Source organism: Dreissena polymorpha, chromosome 14 (genome assembly GCF_020536995.1).
Source record: "Dreissena polymorpha isolate Duluth1 chromosome 14, UMN_Dpol_1.0, whole genome shotgun sequence".
In the NCBI taxonomy this organism is placed as follows: domain Eukaryota; kingdom Metazoa; phylum Mollusca; class Bivalvia; order Myida; family Dreissenidae; genus Dreissena; species Dreissena polymorpha.
The window spans coordinates 62,413,666-62,427,058 of NC_068368.1; the positions used below are offsets into that span (position 1 = coordinate 62,413,666).

The 13,393-nt window shown below is 34.9% G+C and overlaps 1 protein-coding gene across 1 annotated transcript in view; it reads left to right on the forward strand.

Annotated features, from left to right (window-relative positions):
* Positions 1–13,393, forward strand: part of LOC127857427 (G-protein coupled receptor GRL101-like) — a 75,885-nt gene that overhangs the window by 26,919 nt on the left and 35,573 nt on the right. The window contains 4 exon segments of the mRNA XM_052393823.1: positions 2,402–2,557; positions 5,577–5,684; positions 10,794–11,174; positions 12,740–12,856. Coding sequence (XP_052249783.1) covers positions 2,402–2,557; positions 5,577–5,684; positions 10,794–11,174; positions 12,740–12,856 — 762 coding nt within the window.

The window sequence follows — 13,393 nt, forward strand, 5'->3', positions numbered from 1 at the left end:
TACCAGTAATAAAATAAATAATACATTATTTGTATTCAAAATAAAATAAATTGAGGCAGAAAAATCATTATATAGTTTAATTAAATCATTCAAGATGATGCTTAACACTAATTTTATTTCTGAATTTGACCACACATACACATGTAGTTTTTAAGAAGTATTCTGAAATATATTTTAATAGATATTCATTGACTTTGTTATAATATGAGTGATTCAGCATCATATACCAGTATCAAAACGGAAGCCTTTGAAGTTGGAATCTTATCTTAAGTCTTACGCAGTACAAAGTACAAAAACTAATATAGATATATATAGATATATATATCATGTTTACGCAAAATTCTTCTATTTTGATTTGTTATTTTCACTTGATATTTGAATACCATACATAACACGTTAATGTTACAACATGTAAAACGAGATAATCATTAAATTGCCATTAGCATGTCTGAAAATGACAAATAATTGCAGTAAGCGAATGGAATGAAGCAAAGCCTAATGGGATCATGATTTATTGTGCGTGTTAATGATAGTATTTTAACTAGCTTTATATACTCGGATAACTGAACCGAAAATGAGAATAAACACACCCTCTGTATTTTTAATCCGAATTAAACTATTTTTAAAAAAGACGCATACCCATAGATTGCATTTGTGACAGATGCATGGTTATAATCATTTAAATAAACGTTCACATGCGTTATAATTTTGTTTAGATTGGCAACGCATATTCTGGATGAATCTTATCTTATTTCAGGACTTTATCGTCCTTTGGGTAGTTGTTATGAATACTTCTAATGATGGCAAATAACGTACTTCAGCTGCAGCAATGATGGGTGCCAATGTCATCTCTTTATCATTTATCATATAACTACGACTAGTATCAATGTCATGTAATTGCAAGTCAGTGCCCATATATATGATGGTATTAAATACATTACCAAAAATATTTATACATTAACAGGTATTATGTTCGGTAATGAAAGACGAATATGGATATTTTAAACGAAAAGGCATTCTTCATTCCATCAACTGATGGATATGTTTAATGCCCATGATTAACATTGACTGAAGCAACTCTTTATTTACCCCCAGTGGCCAAATGAAGCATGCTAATAACCTATTCATTGATATTGGCAGATATATCGGTGGTTGTAGGTTTTCTCAGAAGTATGTTAGAAAACAAGAAAAACACACGGTGTCAAATAAATGAGATTTTCCTCATACGCGAAATAAAACTGTTAACGGAGATATGGCCTTCTGTTTCCCGGTGTATAATTTCAGGCATTCATTCTTCATATTTAATAGTTTTTTATTCAAATATAGTTAATAGTTGCAATTCAAACTCTTAATCGTTTACTCGTAATGTTAACTCGATATCACCCGAATGTTCTGAATTCATTGCTGGTAAGATCGTTTTAAATATTACGGCAGGTCTTTTTGTGTATGCACACACTATCCAATAAACATTTTATGTATTAACACACTCTCTGGACTGATTTATTTATCTAGTAATCATAGTTTACCCGTTTGCTTGTGTCTGAAATGTCAGGAAACAATATATTTTTGTTGCATAATATTCAATATCAACGGTAGTTGATGCAAAAAAATATGTTAAACAATAGCAAACACGTCTTTTCCATTTCATTCGTAACGATTTTAAAACCACGACTACAATATGAAAGCTTAATGTGTGGGATTACTCGATTCACTAAAAAAAATTGTTTCATTTCGTCCCAACTGGCCTTGGAAAAATCAAAATGTAAGAGCTTTTCAAGCATATCGGTAACTACGCAAATAAAGCAAGATAATTGAACACAACATTTATTTAGATTATTCAATCAGGCATTCATTATTTTCATCAGTATCTTCCCCCGGGACCCTTCGCTCGACCCAATGGTAGCGCCTAAACTTTGCACGACAAATTAAGCATGGAAATAGAATCGTAATACTTGCAGAGGAAACTGAACTTGTCAGTGTCAATGTTCTGTTCTCATTTTATTGACAGTAACTAGATGTCGGTTGAATATTTAACTCAATCCTGTGTGTAAAAAAAATAAAATAGGCTTGTGTGTGTTGCTGTTTTGTATCGACAGTCGTAAAATTAGTGATCGGAAATCGCTGCGATTTACGAATTATTAAATATAAACATAAAACGATAGAGCGAGTATTAATTAATATTCCTTAACTCTTATTCGATGCTTCATCATGTACAGCATGACATGCAACATAAAACTATAAAAATAAATAAATAAAATATGCACACGACTATGTTGCTCCAAATGGAAAGAGCTGATTGTGTTGTTTGTTTTAAATGACGTCTAATGCTTGCTAACTAAATGCATTCACATTTTAATTTGGTCTTGGTGGCAAAGGTAATGATTGGTCATTTGTTTTTCAGTTGCGGGGGCTGTTTCCGAGAACCTGACCTATAGTTGCCATGGCGACGCTATGTTTCTGTGCTCCAGTGAACCAATAAAATGCATACCAGTAGGCATGAAATGCAATGGGGTCAGTGAATGCAGCAACGGTGCAGACGAGAGCGTGCAAAACTGCGGTTAGTAATTAAACTTAAAGTCAATAAACTAAGTTAAACCCCAAATTTGTTGCGATGACGTTTCCAGACTGATAATTGAAGCATCAATCAGTTTCTTGTTTATTGTGGTGGCGTAATTTTTGTTCTGCATTTTATATTCAATTGGTAAATTGTCTTTAAAAAAAATGCGTTTGTTAAGAATTTATTACCTTATAATCTTAATGGATTTTTAACTGCTATAATTTAGTTGTGTATTTGTTTATATTGAACTATTTTAACGCTGTTTTAATATTGTTTATAATTATCCATACCTTTAATATGGAACAATGCTATGGTATAACATAATATGAATTCCTTCATATACTTATTCATACCCGAATATTTTTATACAGTTTTAAAGTTAATATTTTTATTATAAGGTCAAATTTATGTAAAAAGAGATTAGCATTTGGCAATGCTGGTTTTGAAATTATGTTTGAACAGACAAATGAATCAGTTGTTAGATAGTGTTTATAGGTTATACAATATTTGAAATTTTGATGAATTTGGTAATGTTCATTGATTCATTCGTTGGAAGAGCTTTATATAAGTTCAAGTCCAATTTATTACATATTGTATTGTCCAATAATTTGTTCGAGATTTTAAACCAGTATCTGATGAAATGCAAAGAATAATTGGAACTAAACTACCGTTTAAAGCAATATATTCATAAGATGGCAGTATTTCTTTACGTTGTATATGTCTCTTAAAAGGGTTTATGGTCAATTACCACTGCAAATCAATCTGTCATGGGAGCTAATGACATGTGTAATTGCATTTAGACCGTTCTAGAACTGTTTCAGTTATTTTTGAAACACTTCGAATTGCTTCATTTCTTTTGTTTCGCGTTTTCGATATAAGATACTTTTGCGTGATCATCTGTATATAATTGTAGGCAGGGGCGTAGCAGGGCTGAATTTCAGTGTACGCAAATGGCATGCTAGGGGGGTCCGGGGGCATGCTCCTCCTGATTCTTTTTATCTCTACGAAGCCGTACGTGCAGAAAGAGGTTTCAGACAATATTATAGTGCAAAATATGGCGTGATAAACTCGGATATGATACCATTTGTCTTCGCTTTTAAAACATGTGATTTTCCTTAAAGATTTTTATTCCAGAATGTTCTCGGGAATATCATTTAATGTATGTCTAAATAAACCATGATATGGTGTGGTATAACATAGGACATAACACTTTTGGATGAAAGTAACTAAAGCTTAATTTGTATTGTTAAAACACAAATTAAAGAGACATAATTAAGCAAAATATCCATCTTTTAGATAGCAACTATGTCTATCATATTCACTCGATACCTCTAGTCACTTACATCTCGTCTCGTTTTCTCTACCTATAGTAAAATACTTTTAAAAACAATACACGTAAACTGTATACATTCTAATTAATGTAAGGTCTCCTGTATTACTTGCATTAGATTACACACGAAATAAAAGGGCCAAACGGCGCTCCTTTCGTCTGGCGAATACGTCAACGATCTCTTCCAGATCGATCTCTCGCTCTCGGTGTATATTCAACAGGGCAAAATCGGACATGCGCCCCGTTCCGATGGTGCTAAGGAGGTATGTCTTCACCCGTCTCATTGTACAAAAAAGACCTCTGTTGCTGTCGATGCTTGCATGCAGAGCAGAACGAGAAGACATTGCAAGTGTTGTTCTTATGTGCCCACGGCGTCAGACTCTACGTTCTCATAGAAACGCAAAAGCCGTTTGGCAGAGAAGTCGAAACGCTAGTACAGTTGCCATCATGTTCTTAGCGTGCATCGAGTTGGAGGCGTGTATAATGGCGAGATTAAACCAGTGCGCCTTGCAATAAGTGTATACAGCTCTCGCGACGATGGCTTGGATGCGAGCCTGGACCTCCTTCTGCTTCCCGGACATGTTCGACGCACCATCATAACCTAGGCCGCGCATTTTCTGAATGTTAACTACAAGAGCTTGAAGGTTTTGGAGGAAGGCATTAGCAAGAGATTCGCCGGTGGTAGACTTGCACTCGGCAAACCCAACGAACTCCTACCGGAGACATGCTTTCTCTGCATCGTAAACGCTATTTGCTCCATAGTGGCAGCATCAGTGGCTTCGTTTGCCATAAATTCGAAGCAGAACGACTGGTCTGATTTTCCGTTGAAAACATCTCTGTACGGGGCGACATCAAATGAGCAGCCATTCTTAAAATCGCCCGCTTCGTGAACAATCCATTCGGGTGCATTGTAGAAACATCGATACAGCGCAGTCGATATGAATGTTATGGATAGTCACCACCAAAAGAAACGTGACGTCGTCAATGGTAGTTAAATAATGCGAATTCAATGAAGTCGAAAAAAACAACATTTTAAGACAGTTTAAGTGTTTTCGATATGAAAACACATCTCTCGCATAGAAAAAAATGCCTAACCCGGGTTAGGCATCACATTTTATTGCATTTTTCGGTCACTTTAATTTAGTTCTTTTTCCAAACAGCGTACGCACGTGCGTATTTGCGTATGCCCAGCTACGCCCCTGGTAGGTGTGTGTTTCTTTGATTCTGAGTGTTTATATTAAAGGACAAAAGTTAACCTGTCAAATATAAAATTGATCTTTAGTATGATATAGATTATGTATCATTAAGTCTTTAATTATAAATAAGATGATGACGATTCCACGTCATGTGTGTTTTTATTAATCATTTATATATTATTCCTTTTTAATCCGTAAATTTATTTGTAATTCTGATGTTCATGATACTTATCTCGCGTGTACCATCAGTCTGAACTGTAAGAATGATATTTGTTATAGAAAAATACTTGCCTTTTTTACTTTATCTGCGCTAATTTCTTAATGCGTAGAGTTCTGATATAATTATACAAGTCCCTTTTTAAAGATGTGTACTTTGTAATATATGTCAGGTCCTTGTTACTTTTATACTAATGCAATAATATTTGTCGGGAGAAAGTTGAACGTATAGAGTATTACTCTAAAGACAACTACTATATTATATATCATATTTCAGGTTGTTTGCCAAATGAGTTCCAGTGCAATTCTACATCGTGCATAGATAGCATCAAGCGTTGCGATAGAAACCAAGACTGTCAGAACTCGGAGGACGAAATTGGTTGCGGTAAATCTTGCTTAGTGTTCACAAAACTAGATTTGCCTCGCAGTGGCAAAAGCGGGCTTCATGCATGTGTCTGAGTGTAGCCGAGATTAGCATGTGCGGTTTACATAGGCCTATCAGGGACGACACTTTCCGCTTTTACGATATTTCTTGTTTTAAGAAAGTATCTTCATACCAAAATTCGAGTTAAGGAGGAAAGTGCCGTCCATGATTACGCTGTGCGTATTGCAAAGGCTAATCTAGGACGATACTCTACGCTTATGCAATTAAAATCCCTTTTCACAGAGCACGGCTCATTGTATCTGGTCATGCATAGCAGGTATTTATAAGTATATCTTAATGCAATTTTTTATATATAAGTGTTGTATATATTGTGATCGTATGTAATTTGCATTCATTCATGTATGTGTCCTCAATAATACACCGATAGAACTTCATATGAAAGAATGGACCTTTTTAAGGCAATCGTCCCTTTAATTTCGATTAGTTTTGTTGTGTAAGGGATAAAGTGAAGGTAACGAAACAAATGTAACGGTAGAAAATAGGAATGTGTGCCCGTAATATGCAACTTCGAGTTTGTGCATTTTCGGATAAATAAACTACGCACCAATACTATCGAAATCATTAACATATCAGCATATATATTTCCCTTATCGTTCATCGCATAGAACATTGCGTCTTGCGAATAAGTCATTATATTAAGATTTATTACGGATAATAAAAAGTACACATGTCTGACACTAAGAAGGAAAATTCATATTATTGTGACATGGTACATTCGATGCGACAGCTGTGTGCAATTAATGTGCATATTCGCAAAACTATTTCCTGCATTATATATCTCATAGAAATTGAACCCTTATTGCGACATTTCTAATTGTGAACATGTCTAAAAGGAAGCACGTACATTTCGATAGTATGACGTGTTTGTTCTGTGCGACGGCTCGGCGAATGTCAACACTGGAGGCGTGAAAGCTTGAGGACAGTTGTTAATGCTTTTAAAGTTAATATGTTCTCAATATTATAGCAGCGGATTATATCGTAATGTGATAAGCCAGCACTTTTCAAAGATGTCAACAACAACAACAACAACAACAAAGGTTTATTGTGATATGCAGGCCGCCGGCCCCTGACACAGTTATAGAACATAATTATATATATACAAAAGCATGTGTGCACATAACGTCAACAAGCATGAAATGGTATAGGTTTAACATATTGAAAAAGGTAGTAAATGATACGTAGCTACCCTACAACGTAAGTAACTCCTTACGTCTTACAAATGCAAGGTAAATATACGATGCTAGATCCTTAATATAAGTTTCATTTCGACTTGACATTAATATATGCCATTTCCTTACATTTGGATTTATAAGAAATTTTCTCGGAATAAATCGTGCCCTTAAATCCATAAACATTGGACAGATAAAAACAAAATGATATTCCATTTCAACTTGTTTTGAATTACAAACTTTACAAATTCTTTCATGTATTGGAATATTAGAATACCGGCCCTTTTCTATTTCAAGTTCATGGTAACCTGATCTTAATTGTGAATAACAATGCCTGTATTTCCTTATACATATAATGTCAAGGTACCTTTCATGACTGTACGATGACTTAATATGTTTATACACACTCAGTTTTGGTGAATGGTTAATAGTTTCTCTCCATGATTGGATGTGTTGGTCTCTGAGCCGTATCGTAAATTCGTTTAAGAAAGTACTTAAGTGTGGTACATGACCGTTGTTCAAAACGTATCCAAATCCATTTTCATGCAATAAAAGTTTAATTTCTTTGCCCAATTCACAGCTAGATGGACCTTGGTATCAACCAAATAATCGTAAATTGTTTGTACATATCTGTAGTCAGGCATTTTTAGTATTTTAAGCCAGAATTTTAAACACCTTATCTGCGCATTAATAAATAACGGGTAACGACCACAATCGCCGAAAGTGTGACAGAATTTGGTGTTTTTTTTATTTAAGCATGCATATCTTTTACAAGCATAACGTTGTATTTGTTCTATACAATCTCTGGTTTTGAAACCCCACAATTCACACCCGTATAGTAAAATTGGCACAACTTTTGAGTCAAACAGTTTAAAGAAAATTTAATTTGGCAGTTGGCCATAATTGGACATAGATGATAGAATAATGTTTATTGCCCGTTTACCTTTAATAAAATTTGCTTCAGCCATATGAGTGAGCGACAAGGACGAAGAAAACGATACACCGACATAAGTGAATGTCTGTTCCACGGGAAAAAAATTACCGTTATAGTACCATTTCTCATTTGTTGCTAGGCAACCGCCGTTCTTAAAAACTACATCTTTAGTTTTAATGATATTTACAGTTAAATAAAAATCGGTACAAAAATCATAAAGTAGGTTCAGTTGTCTTTGTAGGCCAACTACTGTGTCGGCCAGAAGTGCGACGTCGTCAGCGAACATAAGGCTGACAATTTCAATATCACACGGCTTAAGCTGAATCCCACGTGTGCCTTTATTTTTTAGGTACGTTATTAGTTCGTTCATAAAAAAATGTAAACAATTTCGGCGAAGCCAAACAAGCCCTGTTTTAAGCCTATGTTACTCTCAAATTGCTCCGTTAATCCAGTGCTAGTGCGAACGCGCGCTTTCACGGTTTTATACATCCCTTTTAGCACATTTAGTAAGTTACCGTTGACATTAAACTGAATCAAGACTTCCCATAACTTGTCTCTCACCACAGAATCAAACACGGCTTTAAAGTCAATAAAGGCTACATAGAGTTTCCGGCGCTTCTGCGATAAGGTTTTAAAAATCAAAGTATGAAGCACAAAGGCGTTGTCGGTAGTTGAATAACCCTCCCTAAAGCCCGCTTGCGACTCGTCTATTTTTGAGTAAACATTTGAGAAAAAGTCAAACGTCGATTTGTTATATTAGTAAATATTTTGCCAAATATATCTAGATGTCACTTAACGCATTTTGACTCTCCCATTCTTCTCAATTCGATCAATTTATTTCAAAATTTAGGGATGTGTAGTATATTTATTTTTATATTTAGAATATTTCTTACAGAAATTCCTTTAACCAAACAACGCAGATCCTGATGAGACGCCGCATTATAATGCGGCCTCTCATCTGGGCCCAAGCTCTTTGCAAAGGCCTTTTTCTAGACGCTAGGCATACATTGGTTAAGGAACTACTTAATTAAACTTCTTTTCAATTTCGTATATCTGCATTTTTTTCCAGAAAATCGTAAATAAGCTATAGAATGTAAACCACGTTTGTGAAATAAACACTGCAAATACAAATACTGATTCATCCAACATATTTTAATATTCAGTAGACATTATAAATGCTTGCCACGTTTTTCGATTTTAGGAGTTAGCTGTTTTTGTTTTCCTGTGTTATTACTTCATATCTTATTTAATGGTATTTGCAGTTTTGATGTTAAGTACATGTAGAACTTGCGTTTGATTTTGTGATAAATTGTGTCGATATATATTGAAAAATGCTCCTTCATATTTTATCAACGTTGTGTAGCCATTCATACCAAATTTGCAATTGGTCTCTTGTCCAATGAAAAAAATGATCACCGGTGCGGGAAATCTGGATTTAATATAAGTGCGTAACGTGGACTGCAGAGGCTAAACTATGGCGACACTTAACGCATGTGTGTTAGGTCTGTAGTTAACCAGAACGTGGTAAACATAATGATCAGAGAGTATCTAGTGTGGAATCTGTATTTGCTTTTAAGTAAACAGTTTGTCTGTGAGGTATTCGCCTGACATAATTGGACGCTCCTCCTATCTTTCTCGATCTAATATGCTAGGTCGTATATGTTTATGAAACGAATATCCAATTTCTCGAAACACTAGCTTACTTGCTCATTGTATTTGCCCTACACTTGACCTTTGAAAGGCATTGTTGTTCGTCCAAATGACGCAACATGCTAGATGGGCTTTGGTGAAAATGGCCACCCTTAAATATATCAAAATATTGACAGAATACATCCTTAGAAACAAATGTTATAAAATAGCATTATATAGCTTTAAATTTCACGTTTTTACAAGTAAACTAACCAATATTTTCATACGACAATCACTCTGTTAAAGTCGCTTCTTGTAAATCCTCAAAAAACCAGGCGTCTTTACGTACTTACGATGATGCGATACGCCCATTAAGGATCGTAAAATCGTTTCCTATCTTGTAGCCGTTTAAGATGGTTTCCATTTTAGGTTTTGTTCAGTTAAAAGACGTTTTAAGTCTTTGAGTGTCTATAATTACGCTCCAGAATCACAATGGATCTAGAAATATATTGAATACTATTTTTATTCAATGTCGAGTTAATGACCACTTCAGTCTCACAAGTTAAATGGATTTAAAGTAGTTCGATAACAACCTTTTCTGATTCTGATAAAAAATGTATGTTACCATTCACGCTTAATAGTAACTACGCCATTGAAAAGTGATATTCTATTTGAAGCAGTTACAATAAATTTGAATCACGCATAAGTATTAATGATAACAAGATTAACACAATGCAATAATTTACCGAGTTTGTAAAAAGCAGTCCCCACAGGCAAGTCTGAGACGACACTTAACGCATTCACACTTCAAATTACAGGTGTCAGCACCGAACAGTTTGTGATCTCGTGTTCAGATACGACTATCAAGATCTGTTAGGGAGTGTTTAGACTTGTGCGTGTCTTTCGACGGGACAATCTGGCGTTGCGTTTATACAAAACATCTTTTTAAGATGGAAATTATATTGTGGCGACCGGTGTAATCGACGTCACAGAGTAATGTTTAATTTATTAAGATCAAAAGGAACTTGATACGGGCGAAAGTCAAATTATCAAAGCTCTTTGTAATTCAAATGCTTACGACATTGGTACATTACAAGTATGCATTTATTCTGCTTTTGAAAAAGAAGTGTATGATCAATATGATCTTGAAGTTTGCATGATGCAGACAAAAATATTGATTTTTTATGCGACTTAGATATATGTACGACTAACTTAAGTAAAGTTAATTTATAGAAAAATTAAAGTAATAGTAAAGTAATAGCTGAGTAGAATCAACTAGCTCAATAGTGTGTATTTGAACGTCCTTCTATATTGCAGAAGTGGCAGACGCCATTATCAGAAGTATTTGTATTGTCTGTATTGTCCTTTGTCATTTGCACGATCGTCTGTGCTTCCAGGCTTATTCCCCTTTGATTGTTTGCCCTTGTAATGTAATTCGTGTAATTGCCCGAAATTGTAGTCTCAAGTATATACTTCTTTGTGCGTGTAGTCTGATTCCTATGCATCAGAATTTATATGTGTTTAATCTTAATAACAGAAAAAAGAAAGATTTTTTGTCGGTTTTATTTTCTTATACAGAGACCTACACCTGTCCGCCCACTCACAGCAAGTGCGTGAACCATTACTGCATACCTCTTGAGTATGTATGTAACCATGACGACGACTGTGGAGACAACAGTGACGAAGGAAACGTGTGCGGTAAGTTATATCCGGTTTTATCCTGCCTTTAAATCAGCCTGATAACCAGGTAACCTAATATCCCAAAAGATATTAGGCTAGATGACCACGTGACCTCGAATATCCGTCAGTTGCTATCCGCGCATGCGCATGCATTTACTATTTTCTATTAATAAAATATACTTTTTTTCTATGAATAAAATACCAAATACATGCAAAGAACTGTTTGTTTAAACATTATTATTTAAACAGCATAATTTCGTCTTTGTGTATTGAATTAATAGCGAGTAACTCGATGTCTGTGTGTCTAACAAGATGAAAGCTAGCCTAAGCGCTTTGCCTGACGTGACGTCACCATGTTTTTTTTCGCGCGTGATGTTAACCATATTAAATATTTAAACACAAAGGTTATCTGGCTCGTCAGAGGATCTTATCGGGTTCGCCTTCGGCTCACCCGATAAATTCCTCCGACTTGCCAGATAACCGTTCTCCATCCACGTCACCAACCTATTATTCTCTATATCTCATGCAGTGGACAGCTAAACTACTAGTTTGAGGTTCGCGGTTTCGATTTCCAGTCAGCCACGTTACATTGTCCATTATTCGGCCTCAATTGACGTCTGATATGGCAGTTACAAGCACTCAGTATTGAAGAAAATACAAACGACGTGTCATAACAACCAACCCTTCATTATTTTGCTTGAAGTATGAAAGCTGTTTATGATATTTCACAAACGCCATACAATAGGACAAGTCATTTCCGCAAATCTTAGTCATATTCAAATTTAGCTACAATGGTATTCAATCGTTGCGTTGTTCTGTGTTACTTCTGAGCAATTCAAAGAGAACCGCAAGTATAATTGCACGTAGTTTTTCTGTAGTTACACGAACTGAATGAGTAAATATTGGACTATTGTAGATATTACGCGGAGTTTGCCAATAAAAAAAAGATAAATATATCCCATAATAATGTTTGTTTTCATTTGTCTCCGAGTGCAAATACCTTGATTTTCAAGAAAAAATCATTAACAAGTTTGCGTCCGCCATTAAAAAAAAATGGCCACCATGTTATTGTATTTTTTTGGTGGCTAACGTTTTTTGGGAAATAGCACATATTCATTGAAATTTTGGTGCTTGCGTACAAGTTTGCAAGAGTTTGCTGATAAATGGATCTTAATCCCCAAACTTCAAGTATTGCCGTACTTTCATAGTACAGCTATTGTTATTACACGGTGTTTGCCTGTAGTTACAAGATATATCTGGGTAATTACCGGATTTTTTTCTAAATATCGGTAGACATTTCTCCTAATCACCTGTAGTAAAAATTATATTTTGAGTGTTTAGATATCATTTTTACAGTATATAGATATAATCAACAAGTAACTTGCATGTAGTAAAAAGCGCTATTAGATTGCTTAAGTACTATTTTACAGTACATTGAGCGAATTAACACCGAGTTTCGTTTAAGTAACACGTTCTGCATAATTTATTGCCGCACTCGATTGAGAGTACCAGAAGTATTATTACACAAAGTGTGCTTTTAGTAACACGCTCTTAATAAATGATTATCGGATTACTATTTTCAGAGTACCGAGAATGTTATTACACGGAGTTTGCCTGTAGTAACAAGCTCTGCATACCAGAAGGGAAGCTGTGCGATGGCGTGGCCAATTGTAAAGATGGCAGTGACGAGGAAAACTGCGGTCAGTAAAAGTCTTGAAGTTTTCTATTTTTTGGAATCGACATACCTCCTGACAGTAATCTTAGAACACTGAAGAAGGCATTGTATTAATCGGGTTAAATACATAAAAGATTGATCTATTTAAGTTCTGCTGTGTTAATATCTCGTAAAGCTCCGGCACGTATTGCACGAATACAAGTGAAAGAAATTAGTTATATAGGACACTATTCAAGTTATGCTTATAGATTTGAACCGTATCAAACTTTTTTTGGTGATAACATTTCTCTTCCAGCTGTCCTTGTTTATCCTGTCCGATAATTGAATCGTAAAATGAGTTATTGCTTATATATATGTACTTACACTTGGCAGCCTAAGGAAAAATGACAAGAAACCTTAGCTTATTTCTGTCTAAATCGAATGCACATAGCCTTAAGTATGCCATTGTTTATCATTAATTACCATAAGCGCACTGAAGCCAGACATCTTCTAGTCTGGAATACTTTAATTGAAAGTATCATTGAATCGTTTATTTAGTCCAATTAAGTTATAGGCTTATACA